Below are 18,391 nucleotides of genomic sequence, written 5' to 3'. Positions count from 1 at the left end.
AGGACTAGGATGGGTTCCTATGACAGGTAAGAATAGAATTTTCCCAACAATATACAGCAGCCCACCTAGAACCAATAGAAGTGTTTTGTTGTTGTCATCATTGCTTTAACAATGATGTAAACTCCTCATAAAAAGTAAAATTAGGTGTATTATTCAGGATTAATTCTAACCTTGGAGGAGAGGATCATTTTGCTTCAACAGCATGATTGTTTATCTCTGCTAGCATTAATTTGCCTGGGAGGACCTTCCCATAAAAAGAGCCCTTTAAGGTCTGTTGCTGTTATGTTTTATTAGAAACAATGGAACTTCCTTTGGAATGAAGTGATTGTCTCTTCCCTATAATTGCACCTAACTCTGAAAAAAAAAAATCAGGGGGCCTTAGGTGAATAACTTGTACATTTAACTTCTAATAAAAATAAAAATAAAATTAGTTTTGCAATCAGCATTTTTCTCTCTAAAGCATTCCATTTCCTTGGACTTAGAGCTGTGTAAACTATTTCAAAGCAATCTGCTCAATTGGGCGAGTTAATGATATTTAATTTGACCAGGCCAAACTTGACTCGCCTTGCATTTTTTCTATAATTGCAAGCATCATAACTGCCTTGTGGAATGCAGATGGGGTGCTAAGACAAAGCATAAAGGTTGTCGTGTTCGGGTGGCTGAACACACGAACTGGAGCCATCGCCTCTTGGAGGCTCTCAGTTATGTGATTCCAAGCTGACAGTGTAATAAGTATTATGAGTGCATGATAATTCAAAACAAATTTGACTGTGTAGATGGATGTGTATGGCTCCAAACTCCCCTCACCTTCCTACCTTTTATTTGTGTGTGTGTGTGTGTTTGTGCATGAATGTTTTAAGAGAATATGATATATCTCAGATGCTTGGGTAACAGAAGCCAAGGTTCTTAAAGCCTTTCTGACGGTTTATGGTAAGAACTACAGGATCCTGTTATCCTTAAGATTTAAAGCTAAAAATATATTTTTATTGGTATTCAAAGAACTACAGCATGGTTCAAAGATCACCCTACCTTAACACCACCAAGAAGATCTGTGCCTTGAATACCAGAACCATCCCTCAAAATACACAAAGGCATCTTTGTTTTATAGATTTAGGGGCAGAAAGGATATTGAAGACCACTGAGCCTGATTTCTCCATTTTACAAATGAGGAGTCTGAAGCAAAGAGAAGGAATAAGTAGCTTGTCCAGGGGTCACACATCTACTAAGCACATGAGGCAAGATTGGAACACAGGTCTCTCTAATTCCAAAGTCATCATTAAATACTATTCCTCATCATTTGTCCTGCCTCCTTTGAGGCATGACTCCTATTTGATGTCTCTCACTAAGAAATTAAGTGGATCTCATAGCACTTTGCATATTTTAAACAAGGGGTATAGAAATGGGTTACTTTTTGATCTTCAGAACCAAAGAAGCATTACACTATGTCAGGCCCAATTGATGTGTTAGTTTTCTTGAAATACCCTCCTTTTATTCTTTTTTTTTTTTAATGAGAAATGGCTTTTGGGGGTAGAGCATGGAGAAACTCTTTTTGGAGATGGCAATGTAAAAATGAGGTGATATAATTTTCTTAAATGAGACACTTAGTTCCTTCTAGCAAAACATTATTTAATTCTGTGCCATCCCCTAGAAACATTCTTAAAAAGAGATATTGTTTCCTTTTTTGTCAGTGCTAGAATATTGTAGGAACTTAGAAATTGAACCAAAACGAATTGCATTTAGCATTGTAATTAAAATCCTGTACCATATTTCCCCTGGATTGGTCCATACGGTTGATGGATGGCATTACCATGGTTTGTGTGCGTGGTGTGTGTCATCCCACAACATAAAGAAAGGCTCAGAATTTACTCAATGTTTTTCCTCTAAGTCTTCCATAGGGTGGTTCTACCTTTCTGTCTTGTCTCAGTGCCATGGGAAAATACAGAAAAGCAAAAGTGATTTAAAGGGATCTTACTTGTTTCTCATAATCAAATGGCTCAAAGAATAGTTGAATGGTTTGCCAAATCTTCATGATGGTGCTGTGTGCCATCATGAAATACTCTCAGGCTTAGATTTCTTCTGCCAGGTCTTTCATGCGTATCTTTTGCTGTACTGTTTAAACTCATACTGAATGGTTCTAACATGGGTTTTCAAGCTGTAACTCAGGAAAGCAGCAGCTGGGCTCAATTTAATATAGAAAATGGCTTGATCAAAGGAACACTGCTAATCAAAATAGGACTTTGACAAATCAGTGTTTTGTTAATCCGATTAGGTAGATGGATCAGACATTGGCATGATAGATGAGAACTTGTTCAGTCAATTTTATCATACATCGATTGAGTATTCTAAGGCATGAATTTTACTTGTAAGAGGGAAATCATAAGTATGAAGGAGATATGATATGAAAAGAGGACTGTTTTTAAATAAGAATAGATGGCATTTATGTAGCACATTAAAGTTGGCAAGATACTTTACTAAATGTTCATTTGTTTATCACAAAGCCCCAGTAAAGCAGGCATGACAGTTATTAATTTCCCATGTCTGGGAACTGAGACTCATTGGTAAGTGGTTAAGAAATTTTACTAAGGTCACATTTAAGCCAATAAATGTAAGGAACAGGACCCAAACCCAATACTTTTTTCCCAGACGAAAGGCCGATCCATTGTTCCTAATATACTACAATTATTTGAGAACTGTGGTTATGTATAAGAAAAAAATGAGTATAACAATTAAAAAAATAACAATGAGAACAGCCCACATTTGGGTAGTGTTTTCGAGATTACAGAGAACTGTATTCACAGCCCCCTATAAGGTGGTTAGTACCTAGCACATAGTAGGCATTTAATGTGTTTGTTGACGTACTAGAGAAATATATTATTATTACCATTTTACAGCTAAGGCCACTGAGGCTAAAAAAGGCCAAGCATTGACTATGGTTATTAAGCTAGTAAGAGTTGGAGGCAAGGATTCCAACCCAGGTTCTCTGATTCCATTAGAGAGTATGCACTATGAGAGGGATCCCAGTATTTGAAACATAGCAGATGTTTAATGAATATTTGGTGGTTAATTTCATTAGCTTCCCTTTTGTATGGTTGTAGGAAGATTCTGAGTGTCTAAGTTTTGACAAATAATTTTTTCATTAAAATTTTCTTCTTGTGAAAATACATATCAACAAACAAATATTTTGATGCCCAAAAACATTAAAGAGACTTGTAGAACAAACTCAATTTCTGTTGTGTACATTTATATATATTAAATATATACATGCCTATGTAATAATATATATATACAATAATATAAGGTATTTTTCAATTTATCTTTACATTTTTATTATTAATACCAATATACGTATATGTATATAAACATTGAGCAAGGTAGTAACAAAACTCTTCTATGAGAATGGATAATGAATGAACGTAGGGTGAGTTTAAAAGAGAGAATGGAGGAAGAGGGAGGTTTTTTCCCAAAAGGACCCTTCAGTAAACTGAAAGATTAACTCTGATGAATTTAGATGATGAAAGGAGAGAAACTGTTTTCGTGATGGGCTTTTCTGCTATGTGAAACGTCAAAGGGTGGCCAGTAAATATTTTAGTACGGATAATGAAAGTCAACCAGGCTGATGGATTTATGCTCATACAATATCCCTAGTTGTACAGCAGTTTCTGGACTCAAAACCTCACTTGAACAAAATGGTACTTGTATTAAATATGTCATTGATTTGCTCTAAATTATCAAATGAATGCAAAAGGGAGGGAAAACCAGATTATGCTGAGGGGTATCATTGGTCCCTCAGGAATTCCCTGACATTGCTGTCTTCTCACCCTAGTTAGTGTCCAGCTCCCACTCATTTCCCACTTTGCCTTATCTTTCTCCAGTCTCCCATCCCCTTTTGGTCTCTCATGTTCCACCCTGTTGCTAATTCCCAAAGTCTATCCCCTCTATTATTTCCTCGGGTCCTTTGCAAAATAATAATAATAATTAATGTTGGGGACAGCTTGGTGGGTCAGTAGATAGAGAGCCAGATCTAGAGACAGGAGATCCTGGATTCAAATCTAGCCTGAGACCCTTCCTAGATGTGTGACCCTGGACAGTCAATTAATCCCTAGTGCCTATTCTTTACTGCTCCTCTGCCTTGGAACCAATACACAATATTGATTCTCAGATGAAACATAAGGATTTTTTAAAAATAATGTTTATATAGCACCTATTATGTGCCAGGCACTGTGCTAAGCCCTTTACAATTATTATCTCATTTGAACCTCACAACACTGAAAGGTAGGAGCTATTATTATTATCCCCATTTTACAGATGGGGAAATTGAGACAAAAATAGGTTAAATCTCTTACCCAGGGTCACAAAGCTAAGCTAGTAGGTGTCTGTGATCAGACTTTAATTCAGGCCCTTCCATCTCTGGAACTGGCTCTCAATCCATTGAGCCACCTTGCTGCCCCTGGCTCCAGGGCCTATGATACATCCCCTGCACTATCCTAGCTGCCTCATAGGTCCCAGGATTATAGGATCAGAGATTCATAGCTGGAAGGGACTTTAGAATCCAGCTAGTCCAAGCCCTTCAGTTTACAAATGGAGAAAACAATGTTCATGAAGTTAGAATTAAGGTCACTGCAATAATACAAGGCAACAACAGGATTTGAACCCAGATCCTCTGGCTACCCATTATTCTTTCTATTGTATTATAGTGCAAACAAACCAATCCCACCACCACCAAAACTGCTCTGTATATCTTCCCCTCATCCCTCCATATTCCACAGCTCTGGGCCTCTGGACAGAGAAAGTATGAAGTACCTGTAGTCACATTCCTGGGGGCTCCTCAAGATTCATTTTCTCTGTGGCTCAAGGTGGCAAATTTGTGAAAATCGCCATATTAAAACAGTTATGTCTCCTGTGGCTCTGGATGGACAAATTTCCAAGGTTGAGCCCTAGGCTTATTTACTGGTACATTCAGCAATTTGTGGCCCACAGCCCCTTTTGCCCAAAGCCATCCACCAGTGAAAGTAAATTACTTAAATGGATTGAATCCAAATCATTAATACTTACTCTGCTGTTGTAATTTAGTTAAGGCTTCATTAAGGGGAAAGATCCCATCATCAATTCTTCAACCCAACTGTTATTTACAAGGCTTCGTGCAAAGTTGCCAATTCAGAGTTCTCATTGTCCCAGTAGGCTCCGAGTTGATGTATTTAAAAGTACAAAAAACAGTTGCAAGAATCAATGTCCATGTTCTGCTTGGACAAGTAGAAACAGAAGGAAGCTCTCTGTGTCTTACTCACATGGACAGCTCAAACAACTTGCAAGCCTTTTTAAGTAAAGAAAACTTAATATAAATAAAGCATGTGCCAGATAGCATCCACCAAATGCACTAATATGAAGAATGAGCAGATAAATTATAAGCAATCTTGAGTCAGGCTTGATTTAAGCCCAAGACGTCCTTGCTTAAAACAAATATCTGTCTGTGTTAAATGACTCTTATGGAACATGTTGTTCATCCAAGAGAATTAAAGAAGCTAAAGAAATTCATGGCCAGAACTGGTTGTATGGTGTATGATCACTTCATCACCTCTTCCCAGTTTTGTTGCCAAAAACCAGAACACTATTTCTCAGAAGATATTTCAATATTATATTTGCAAACTATTTTATGCCTAAACCAGCAGGCATTTATTAAGTACCCACTATGTGCCAAATAGGCATTGTGCACAGACAGAAATGAAAAAGACCCCCTGCCCTCGAGGAGATTGCCTTCTGCTCCATCTATAAGGTCTGTAGTTGGTTTATCCAGGCCCTTATAACAGAATGATCTTGGATTTAATGGGGGGCAATGAAACTTAGTTCCATATAGAATTTTCCCCACATCTCTTGCTAGTACCTTGCTGCCACTATCCCCCGTTTCCTTGTTGTTCTCTTTCTATATATTTTGTACAAACATAAGAAAATAAAAACCAATATGGAAAGGTAAATTAAAGGTAATTGTTTTCCTCTTTTCCCTTTTTTCTTAATAAACCCTCATCTTCCATCTTAAAAAACCAACACCATGTATTGGTTCAAAGGCAGAACAATAAGGGCAAAGCAGTCAGGGTTAAGTGACTAACCCACACAGCTAGACAGTGTCTGAGTTTAGATTTGCACCCAGGACTCCCTGTCTCCAGACCTGGCTCTCAATCCATTGACTCCCCAGATAATTGGTTTTCAATGGCACTTGAGCTTTAGCATTGAAGGAAGCAAAGGGTTATGAAAAGCAAAACGAGAGGAGAATTCATTGTAGGCATGAGGAACAGCCTGTGCAAAGGCATGGAAATGGGAACTAAATAATCTTTTATAATTTTTATAATACTTTATCTAGTTTGATCGAAATAAAGATGATATGAAAGGGAATAACCAATTAGAGCCAGACTGTGAGGGCTTTAAATATCAAACAGAGGACTTCATGATGGATCTTGCAGACCATAGGGAACCTAGTAAGGACTTTTGGTGTAGGAGTATCAATTGGTGGTTTAGGGAAGGATTCGCAGAGCAGTTTCAGCTTTCACTGCTACTAAGCCGCCATCTTGGCTCTGCCTGTTGTAAGAGAGAGAAATCTGGAAACTTTTCCCCTTTCCCTAGTATATTACACTGTCAATTTGGCAGCTGTTGGTAGCATGGGGTGAGGTGGGGAAAGACTTGACAGAGGGAGGTCAATTAGGAGAGTGCCGCATTAAGTCAAGTGAGAACTGATGAGGATCTGAACTAGAGCCAGTGGCCATGTGGATAGAAAAAAGGAGATGGATGGAAGCGCTGTTGTACAAGTAGAGTTAATAAGATTTGGTAACTAGATATGAGGGGTAGGAGAGAAAAAGAGTCAAACTTATGAAAATGAAGTTACTATGGGTAGAGTACGGGGGTATTGCTTTATTCTAAGGCAGGGTATATATTCATATTTTTTCCCTTGCTTATTAATTCCCTTGTCACTTAACATCAACATGGGTCAGTAGAAAGAGCACTAAAAGTGGGTTCAAATCCTTCCTATCCAACTGCCTACCTTTGGACCCTTAGACCTCTACTTGTTCAGCTACAAAATGAAGGCTGAACTGGATAGCCTCCAGTGTTCTTGAAAACACTGATGAGTACCTGCTTCCCTCTGCCCCTCATGGAACTGTCTTTTCTGATCAGTAAGAAGACCACGTTAAACTGCTCTAATACTCCACCATTTCTGCTAGTTCAGAAGCGACGATTGTCAGTGATCTGCAGAAAACTGGAACTGACAAGATTATAAGCCACATTTATATATATATATATATATATATATATATATATATATATATAGGTTTATTGTGATCACACTTGAAAAAAATGAATGAGAAAGGACATCCACAAGGATTTCATTATTGATTTAAACCTAACTGTTGTCTCCTTAACTGTTTTAACAGGTGAATGGAAAAGACTTATCGAAAGCAACCCATGATCAAGCTGTGGAAGCGTTCAAGACAGCCAAAGAACCCATTGTTGTCCAGGTCTTAAGGCGAACCCCTCGAACAAAGATGTTCACTCCTTCCTTAGACTCCCAGCTAGTAGACATGGGCACCCAAACTGACATCACCTTCGAGCATATCATGGCACTGACTAAGATGGCATCTCCCACCCCACCAGTATTGGATCCATATCTCTTGCCTGAAGAGTAAGTAATGAAATCATAAATTACTGAAAATGTGACTTGTTGTATTTATTACATCATCAAATCATTACAGCTTTATTTTTTCCTTCCATGTGGAAAAAAAATTAATGCTTCTTGTAATTCTCCTTTGAGTTGCCTCTGTTTAACTTTATTGTTTATAGAGGCAATAAATTGTAGCCTGCTCTGAACTGTTCCGTTCTGTTCCCACATATTAATTACTTTATTATAACCCTGAAGCGGAGTTACTCACATTATATTCTAGGAGCAAAATTACTTACAAGTGTTGTCAAAGAGACTTCAGAATAAAATTTAATCACTCCAAATGATAATTTGAGGATTTTGTAGTTACAACGCAGAAAAACGATCTTTATTTATTTAATGACATATGCACACAGAGTATAAAAAAGACCCTGGAGGTGATACGTTTTGCTTTCTTTTGACCTCATTTCCAGCTTGCATCCATCTTGGGTCCATTTGTGCCCCATTTTCTAAAAGCCCAAATCCATGGTGTTATAATAAATAATGTTCTATTACATAAGGTGTCAGATACTAAATACTGTCCATCCCTTTCTTTCTGCCAAAGGTCATGATTTAGAGTTGGAAGGGACCTTGAAAACCATCTAGTCTAAGGATACCATTTTATAAAAGAGAAAACATATTTCCACAAGTCACATAGGTAGTATGTGACAGAGCCAGGATTTGAACCCAGTTTCCCTGAGTCTTTCCACTACAAAAATCCTAGGGGAAACTGACTAGGCTAAAATAATTACCAAGTTTCCTAGGAGGAATTTTGATACTTTCCCCCCCTAACCATCTTACCTACACCAACACCAGTGTCTCTCTCTTTTTTTTTAATTTGGAAAATTTTATTTAATTAATTAATTTAGAATATTTTTCCATGGTTACAAGATTCATTTTTTTCCCTTCCCCTCCCCAATCCTCTCCTGTAGTTGATGTGCAGTTCCACTGGGTTTTACACATGTCATTGATCGAGACCTATTTCCATATTATTGATATTTGCACTAGGGTGAGCATCTAGAGCAGCAGCTCTCAACTTCTCAATTTGTAGCAATGAGAATACATAATGCATATCAAATGCATATCAGTTATTTACATTCTGAATCATAACTATAGCAAAATTACAGTTTTGAAGTAGCCACCAAAATAATTTTTTGGTTTGGGGTCACTGCAACATGAGGAATTGTAAGGCGGGGTCACAGAATTAGAAAGGTTGAGATCCCCAATCATATCCCCATCAACCCATGTGATCAAGCAGTTGTTTTTCTTCTGTGTTTCTGCTCCCACAGTTCTTTCTCTGGATGTGGAGAGCATCTTTCTCATAAATTCCTCCAAATTTTCCTGGATCATGGCATTGCTGCTAGTAGAGAAGTTCATTACATTTGATTGTGCCACAGTGTATCAGTCTCTGTGTACAATGTTCTCCTGATTCGGCTCCTTTCACTCTGCATCAATTCCTGGAGGTCGTTCCAGTTCACATGTTCATCATTCCTTCTTGGGCACAATAGTATTCCATCACCAACAGATACCACAATGTGTTCAGCCATTCCCATTCGATAGGCAGCCGCTCATTTTCCAATTTTTGGCCACCACAAACAGCACAGCTATGAATATTTTTGCACAAGTCTTTTTCCTTATTATCTCCTTGGGGTATAAACCTAGGAGTGGTATGGCTGGATAAAAGGACAGACAGTCTTACCATAGTCTCTTTATATCTTAGTTTTTCTAGTAGAAAAATCAGTTAGCCTTGCCAGCTCCTACCAATATCTAAGGGATTTCATTAGAGTGAATAAATTGCTAAACAGTTAACCTTTTTTTTTAGATGAATAGGGTCCCAACAGGAAGAAATAGAGAGATTCCATTTAAAATAACTACAGACATGATAAAACACTTGGGAGTCTATTTGCTGAGGCATACTCAGGGACTATAAGAACACAATTACAAAACACTTTTCATATAAACAAAGACAGATCTAGACAATTGGAGAGGTGTTAGTTGGTCATAGTTAGGCCAAGACAAAATAATAAAAATTTAAAATCTACCTAAGTTAATTTGCTTATTCAGCACCAAACCAATCAAACTACCAAAGAATAATTTTACAGAGCTAGAAAAAATCATGACAAAATACATCTGGAACAACAGAAGGTCAAGAATATCAAGGGAGCTGATAAAAAAAATGTGAAAGAAAGTAGCATAGCAGGTTTCAAACTACATTACAAAGTAGCAATCATCAAAACGATCTGGTCCTGACTACGAAGTAGTGTGATGGATCAGCAGAATAGATTAGAAACACGATACTCAGCAGTAAAAAACCATGGTAATCTTAAGTATTTATTAAACCCAAAGAGCCACGTGTTGGGAGCAAGGACTCATCATTTAACAAAAATTGTTGGGAAAACTTGAAAGCAATTTGTTAGAAACTAGGCACAGATCAGCATCTCATACTGTATACCAATTGAAGTCAAAATGGGTACATAATTTAGATAAAAAGAATGATAGAGGCAGTTGGGTGTTTCAGTGAATTAAGAGTCAGACCTAGAGGCAGATCCTATGTTCAAATTTGTCCTCACACATTCCCAAGCTGTGTGACCCTGGGCAAGTCATTTAACCATCGCTGCTTAGCTTTTACCACTCATGCCTTGGAATCAATAATATACAGTATTGATTCTAAGATAGAAAGTAAGATTTTGGTTAATATCATAAGTAAATTAAGGGAAATTTTGGAAAAGTTTATACTTGGATATGACCAAACAAAAAATAGATTCCCAGAAGTAGTAAAAAGGATAACTTTTATTATGTGAAATTAAAAAGATTTTTTGCACAAACAAAACCAATGAAGTCAAAATTAGAAAGCAGGAAAATGGAGGGTAATTTTTTTAGCAAATTTCTCAGATAAAAGAAATTCTAATTTCTCAAATATATAGGAAAAGAAGCAAATTTTCTAAAACTAAAAGTCATCCCCCAATTGATAAATGATCAAAGGATATGAACAGGCAGTTTTCAGAAGAAGAAAATAAAGCTCTCTCCAATGAAAGCTATAAATAATCCCATGGGGAAAATGCTCTGAATCATTATTGATTAGAAAAATGCAAATTAAAACAATTCTGAGGTGCCACCTCATACCTATCAGATTAGCTAACATGACAGAAAAGAAAAACAAAAAATGCTAGAGGGAAGATGGAAAGCAGGACATCAGTGCACTGTTGGCAGGATAGTGAGCTAGTCTAACCATTTTGGAGAGCAATATGGAACTATGCCTAAAGGTAAGTGAAACTGTGTACACTTTGCACTACTAGCAGCACTACTATTAGGTCTATATCCCAAAGAAATCAAAGGAAAAATGAAAAGGACCTATATGCACAAAAATATTTATAGCAGCTCTTTTTGTGGTGGCAAAGAACTGGAAATTGAGGGAATGCTCATCAATCGGGGAGTGGCTAAACAATTGTCATATTTGATTGTGATGGAATACTACTGTGCAATGACAAGCAGGATTCTTTCAGAAAAACCTGGAAAGATATTCATGAACTGATACAAAATGAAGTGAGTAGAACCAGGAAAAAATTGTACACAGTAACAGCAGTAAATTTAGCTGCTCTGTTCAAGACAGTGTTCCAAGAGAATTCTGGGGGACCCATAAGGAAAAATGCATTCTATTGCCGGAGAGAGAACTAATAAACTCTGAATGAAGATTGAAGTAGACTTCCCTACCCCCACTTTCTTTATATTTCTTGCTTTTCTGTTTTATTTTATTTTGCAACTTAACTAATATAGAAAGGTGTTTTTCACATGTATAATTAATATATTTCTTGCCTTCTCGGTGGGTGGAAAAGGGGGAGGTGGGAGAGAATTTGAATTTTTTATTTTTTAAAAAATGATATTAAAAAGTAAATCATAGTAGGCTCAGTGGATAGAGAGCCAGGCCTAAAGATAGGAGGTCCTGGGTTCAAATTTGATCTCAGCTATATGACAAAGTCACTTGACTCCCATTGCCTAGCCTTTGTTGTTTTTGTGCCATAGAACCAATGCATAGTAGTGATTGTGAAATGGAAACTAAGGGCTTAATTAATTAATTTTGAGAGAGATTAGTAGGAGAGACAAACTCCAGCTGAAGCTCTCTTTCAGAGCACATCCACTCTGCAGATTATAATCTTAGATAGTTGCCTAAGGCAAAAACAGAGGTTAAATCAATTGTGTTGTCACCTAGTCATCCCGTGTCTGAGGCAGGACTTGAACCTGAGTCTTCCTAATTAGGAGACCAGCTTTCTATCCACTGTGTGACACCGCCTCCCAAAGGCCCAGTATAGAATAAAATCACATGTGAGTTTATTGACCAGTGTGTTTGTAAATCCAGGCACAAAGGAGATAGGTTATTCTTTAGTAAAATTCCAGAGCAATATGGCCTCTGCTGCCATATTGCCAAGTTTCCTACCCCTTGAAGCCTGCGGAAACTCCTCAGTCATCTGAAATGGAGAGGCATGCTGTAAACCTTGTTTGGGGAGCCAGGATGAGCTTTTGATATCATCTTGGTGCATGTTCTTGCTCCCATTATCGATGAGAAGTGTCCTTAGGCACTCAGCTGTTGAGCTGACAGTGACAGGATCCTTGGGAGTGAATCCTTTCTTTCCTCCCAAGAAAAGTTACCATTCCATGAGTCTGGCCCCCAGCCCCTACCCCCAGGGGATGATTTAGAACTATCTGAACAGTCTCTGAGGTCAGAATGATCCAGGTTCTCAGTTGTAAGGTCAAAAGTCAATACATCATGTCCATTACCATTTGAGGGTTTAATGGAGGCCATTAAGACGATGTCTGGACAGCAGGGACCAGCCATGCACCAGTGTCCCTGCTAAAAGCCCCCTAAGTGCAAGGAGTAGATTTGCCCAATAGGACCAGAAAATTGAAAGCCCTTGCTTGTTTAAATTGCTATTCACTTCTGGCCTGTTGTTTCCCGTGTAAGTGGCTGGGAGGCAGATGAGAGCCGATTGATTACTTCGTTAACCTGGGAGTACTAAAGATCTAGGTCCTCAGCCAGCGAGACTGCAAAGGCAGTATAATGGGAGCAGCCCTTCTGGGAGCCTGTGCCCACATTGCCAGCCTCCCCCATGCCTTGGCATGATTCTGAAAACAGGTGCCCTCCTATCTGGGGAGGCCTGAGCAAATTGAGAAAGAATGGCATGCCAGCTGGAGGTGGGAGAGGTTAAGGCACCTTTTCCAGAACAGATGAACAGGTGTTGAGCTCTCTGAAGCCATGGCCTTGACTCTTCAGAACTCACTTGGTAGTGTTACCAGCTTCATGGATGGGTTTCACAAGTCGCTCTATGCATGTATGGTCCAGGGGCCCTTGGCTTTATCTCCTGGCTCTGCCCCAACTTCCTATGTGACTTTAGACAAGTTATTTGACTTCATCCTAATGACTTTCAAGGTCTCTCCCACCCCTAAATCCATGATCTGAAGGTCCAAATTTCCTTCACTAAAAAGAGGCTGCTTTTCCCCTAATACCCTAGCTGGGTTTTAATGGCAGCTATACTCACAGTGTGTAGCTCAGAGAAATGCACTGAACCTGAGAAAGGAGAAAAGCTCTCGGCTTCAGCAGCCCAACTGCCTTGGGCCATGCTGTGACCACTCTCCTGTTTTATAGCCCTTCCTCCTCTAAAATATATCTTCCAGGAAGCCCAAGTATAGCCTCCTAATTACTAAGCAACCCGATGCCCCCCAAATGGGACAAGATTCCATGATGGAAAGCGCTTCCTTTTCCATCAAACATCCAAGAACAATATACAGACTGGTGCCCCAAAAAGGAAGAGGAAAAAACAACCCTCAAATCTCCATTTGTAAAGAAGTTATCACGGTGCCCTACCATGTATTTGCCATGACCCATGGAAAGGATTAATGAAAATGATGCTTGAAACAGCCGTCTAAATCTTGTTTCATCTTCTTAGGCATTCATCCGCTCATGAATACTATGATCCGAATGACTACATGGGAAGCATCCATCAGGAGATGGACAGAGATGAGCTAGAGCTGGAGGTATGGCCAATGAATATCTTTTCTCATCCTTTAAGTGAAAACACAAAATGTCTAGTATTCACTCATGGACCATTTATTTAAAGGAAAAAATTACCTGGGTTGTACAACCTATACTATTTTTCCTCCCTAAAAGAAAAGAAAAAAAAAGAAACAAAAGCTTGAACTCCAAAAGGTCAGATTTTATTTTGTGGTTTATTATAGAAATCCATTAGTCAAGCAACAAACATTTTTAAGCTCTTTTTTTAATCCAAGCCCCATGCTAAATATTGGGAATGCAATGAAAAGGCAAAAACAGTTTCTTCCCTCAAGGAGCTTACATTCTAATAAGATAGACAACATCTACGTAAATAGGTGTCTAGAAGATGCCTGAGGAATAGATGTTAGGAATCTGGTAGTCACAGATAAGGATTTCCTATAGAATTAAAAATTAGAAAAAAATAAATATCATAGAGCTAGAATGGACATCAGAGACCATCCGGTCCAAGCATCTCATTTTAAAGATGAGGAAACTGAAGCCCAGTGGTTGCCCAAGGTAACATAGGTGATAAGTAACCATCACAATGGGATGCAAACTCAAGCCAAGCCAGTGCTTTTTCTGAATATTCCCTCACCATTTTAAGGGCCATGAATGATTCCCATAATGTCTTCTGTCTGTGTTTTAGTAAAATTAGGTTTTCTAATAAACATCAAGTACAAGGAAACCTTTAAAAACTGATTTTAGAAAATGATGCTCTTTAAGAAATTAAAGCAGATTAATTATGTCTGTGCCACTCAGAGGTCAGCCCATTGGAGATGGTTAACATTTTGTACCATTTCAAAGTCAGTTATCAGGTGACCTGAGCTGCAGCATTAATACTTTTGAAGGAGATGATCTACTTGGTAGCAAAAGGTGATCAGTTCTGGAAAACAGCTGAATAGCTGGAAGCAACTGTTCTCTGGATAGAGACAGGAGATCCTGAGTTCAAATATTGCCTCAGACATGTGCTAGCTGTGTGACCCTGGGCAAGTCACTTGACCCCTTAAAAAAGATAGAAGATGTTTTTTCCAGTCTTGGAAGAGACTGAGATAAATGGGAAGGAGCAGCATTCCGACATACGCTCTCTCAGAGAATTGCATTTGGATTGTCTTCTGAGAAATACATTTTTAGCTAAAAACACCACCACTCATTGCATTTATTTGGTGCGGGAGAGTGGAGAGGAGCAGTGGAGGGTGGTCAATGAATGTAGATCTCTGAAAACACATCTGATGAATCTTCAGTGTTTATATAAAATGCTTGAATTTAACTAAAACGAATATGGTCCAAACTAGGCTAATCACTGATCTTAGTTGAAATTAAAAAGAAGATTCTCACAGAAACCCATCGTCTACTTAAAGCCAGCAATGGTGCATTAAAATACGGATTCTTGCTCAACTGGGAAACAGAGAGGGGTGGGGAAGAGAGAAAGAAACAGAAAAACCTAAGAGTATTACTTGGTGTTTCTAAGAAAGTCAGATGTAGTACCTGTATGTTTCCAATAATTCTTTTTTTTTTTTTTAATGATGCATCTATGGGGACATCTAGGTGGCCCAGTGGATTGAGAGCCAGGACTAGAGATGAGATATCCTGGATTCAAATCCTACCTCACACAGTTCCTAGCTGTGTGACTGTGGACAAGTTACTTAACCCTCTTTGCCTAGCCCTTACCATCTTCTTCCCTAGACAAGTATTTAGTACCTTATGATGGCAGAAGAGCATATTGGCAAAATTTTTTCCTTATTCCTGTTTATTGGAATATTTTTAAGGATGATATACCAAGAAAACCAATATCCTTATTCCAAAATACACCATTTGATCATAAGTAGAAGAGTATCAAATCCCAGTCATTCTGCAACTATTTGGAGGTATTGAGATTTCACCCAATGGTGGATCTACAACTGATTATCCATAAAGATTCAGGTACTAAGCCCCTGCTCTAAATGTTGCCTTCAGCAATTAAAGGGAGGAGCAAGGGGGGAAAGGAACAGTCCTCAAAGACAGGCTTTTCTTTTTATCGTTTTTGTTTCCCAGGAGCTCATCAGTCTCCATCATCATATTACGTGTCCATTAGGTGACCTTCCTCTGCAAATGTGTGCTGATAGCCCTAAAAGTACTTAAAATATCCAAATAGAGAAAAGAAATAGCTTAGGTTTTCATAAGGGAAAAAAATTCCCACCAATCATGGCCAGGTTTCAGGGAGTGACTTAAGTAGATTAAAATCCAAGAGCAGGACTCTTCCCATTGACCTCAAGGATATCAGGCATGACCCAGTCCACCAATAGTGGTAGCCAGTCACAAAGCGCTGACTCTTCCAGATCTGGGTGTGTGTTGAGAGACTCATGATGTCAAGCTCCCAGCTCAAGCTCCTCTTCTGGGAAGCCCTCCTTGAGTAACCTCACGGTTTCACCCTCACCTGAATTCTGAATTGTTGTTGCTCATTCCCTTCATTGAGGACCTTTCACGTCCTACCTTACACTGAGTAATGTTTGTCTCCCAATAACAATCCTGAGTCATTTATGTAGGGTTCTAATAGTTGTGAAGTTCTCTGTCTATGTGATTTCTGCAGATCCTCACAGAAACCTTGCAAGATATCTATCTATCTATCTATCTATATCTATCTATATATATATACATTTCATAAGGAAAAAAATTATGTTATGTTATACATATAACATAATATAATACAGTGTAATATAATATAATACAATGTAATATAATATAATGGATGAGGAAAGTTAAATTAAATGAAGTTAAGTGACTATGCCCTGACCTTACTTACTGCCCTTCCTCACTGCCCTTTCAGATCTGAGGGTATCGTCAGTTGGGCTATTGATGCTACCCAAGGACCCCTTGGCCTTGCCATCAGCCCTCATTGCATCCTTAAGCCTTCTGGACCTTGCCATTGGCTCTGAGGATTATCTTTTCTTTTAAGTGTTGTCTCTTCTACTTGTCTTCTGAGTTTCTTGAAAGCAAGTAGAAAATTCTCTTTTTCTCTTCAAATCCCCAGTGCGTAGTGACAGCCTTTGGGAAAATGGTGAGTCTTTAATACATTCTTTTTTCCATTGATACATAGCTAGCAAATGCCCAAGGGAATATTGGAACCCTGGTCTCTTCTGACTCCAATTCCTCTTTCTATCAAACCATACATATCTCCAGAAGGGACTATATTCCTTACACTCCAGCTCCATTTTTAAGTCCTTTGAGGATACAAGACTAGATCTTTTTCTTATGTATATCCCCGACATCTTCCTAACATGGTGAGAACTCAATAAATTTGTGCTGTTTAATCTAAATATATCCCAGATATACACCCTGAGACCTGTCTATTTGCACCCAGACCATCTGCTTGCCTACATGGCCAATCTTCCTCAAGGAAGCAACATGGAATCTGTCTCATTATTAGTAAGATAAGTGCTCAAGGCACTAGTACTTAATGGGGTGTCTTGGAATTCATTTTTAAATATTTTATTAATTGGACTTCAATATAAACAAGTTTCATTTGTCAGAAGGAAGGAAATCGACATTTATTAAGCATCTACTATGTACCAAATATGGTGCTAAAAGCAGACTTTACAAATATAATATCATTTTATCCTCATAACAATCCCAGAAGGTAGGTGTTGTTTTTATCCCCATTTTACATTTGAAAAAACTGAGGCAATAAGTAAGTGACTTTTCTAGGGTCATACAGCTTGGAAATAGCTGAGATTTAGACTCAGTCCTTCCTGATTTCTTATCTAGCATTTTATTCCCTGACTCACCTAGCTGCCTATGTTTCTCAGACTTTTAAAAAGAACATTATTCTCATTTCAGTATCTTCCTTCCTTTTTTTTTGTTTACAATCTCTTCACCAAAATGACTAATATGGAAAAATGTTTTATATGATTATATATGCAAAATCTATATCAAGGAGGAGAAGGAAGAAGGAAGGAGAGAATTTGGAACTCAAAATTTTTAAAAATGTTAAAAATTGATTTTGCATGAAATTAGGGGTAAAAATAAAATAGGATTTTTAAAAAGAATATTATTCTGAAAAATCATCAATTTCTTCAGCATGCCAAAAGGATCCATGACACACAAAAAGTTAAGAATTCCTACTGTAAAGCCAAAAATGTTGTACTCCTTTATGGAAAAATATATAAAATATATTTTACAAACATATATTTATGTAATATATAAAATATATAAAAAGATAAAGCATCCCACTAGCACTAACAATAATAAGTAACATTTATATTATATATATATTATATATATATATAATATTTGGCAAATTGTTTTACAAAGATGAATTGTCTCATAACATCCCTGGACGGTAGATAAGATTATTACCCCATATTACAGATGAGGAAAATAAGGTGAAATAAGTCATGCCATTTACCCAGAGTCACCCAGATAGTAAGTGTCTGATTCAGAATTTGAACATCTGTCTTCCTGACTCCCAAATCTGGTGTTCGATCAGCTGACATTTGTTTGGACATGCGTGTATTTTATGTGTCTATTACTCCTGGAAGCTCATGCTATTGATTGGAATGATTTAAATTTCACCTGAAAGGGTATTTTGAAAAAAAAAAACTTTCCGTCTCGACAACTCAACAAGGCATTGGGGACGCTAGCGGCTGCCATCCAGATAATACCAATAAATTATTCATACCACTTTGATTAATAGT

At 37.9% G+C, this 18,391-nt stretch overlaps 1 protein-coding gene across 3 annotated transcripts in view; it reads left to right on the top strand.

Annotated features, from left to right (window-relative positions):
• The window catches only part of PDZRN3 (PDZ domain containing ring finger 3), a 281,919-nt gene that overhangs the window by 243,993 nt on the left and 19,535 nt on the right, over positions 1-18,391 (top strand). For all 3 annotated transcript variants that reach the window (XM_001364413.5, XM_056804434.1, XM_007500096.3), the window contains 2 exons: positions 7,416-7,663; positions 13,618-13,705. In XM_001364413.5, coding sequence (XP_001364450.1) covers positions 7,416-7,663; positions 13,618-13,705 — 336 coding nt within the window. The remainder of the gene's footprint in view (positions 1-7,415; positions 7,664-13,617; positions 13,706-18,391) is intronic.

The sequence above is a fragment of the Monodelphis domestica genome, chromosome 7 (genome assembly GCF_027887165.1).
Source record: "Monodelphis domestica isolate mMonDom1 chromosome 7, mMonDom1.pri, whole genome shotgun sequence".
Taxonomy (NCBI): Eukaryota; Metazoa; Chordata; class Mammalia; order Didelphimorphia; family Didelphidae; genus Monodelphis; species Monodelphis domestica.
Note: the sequence above shows the minus strand (reverse complement) of the source record. Positions and strands in the feature narration are given on the sequence as shown.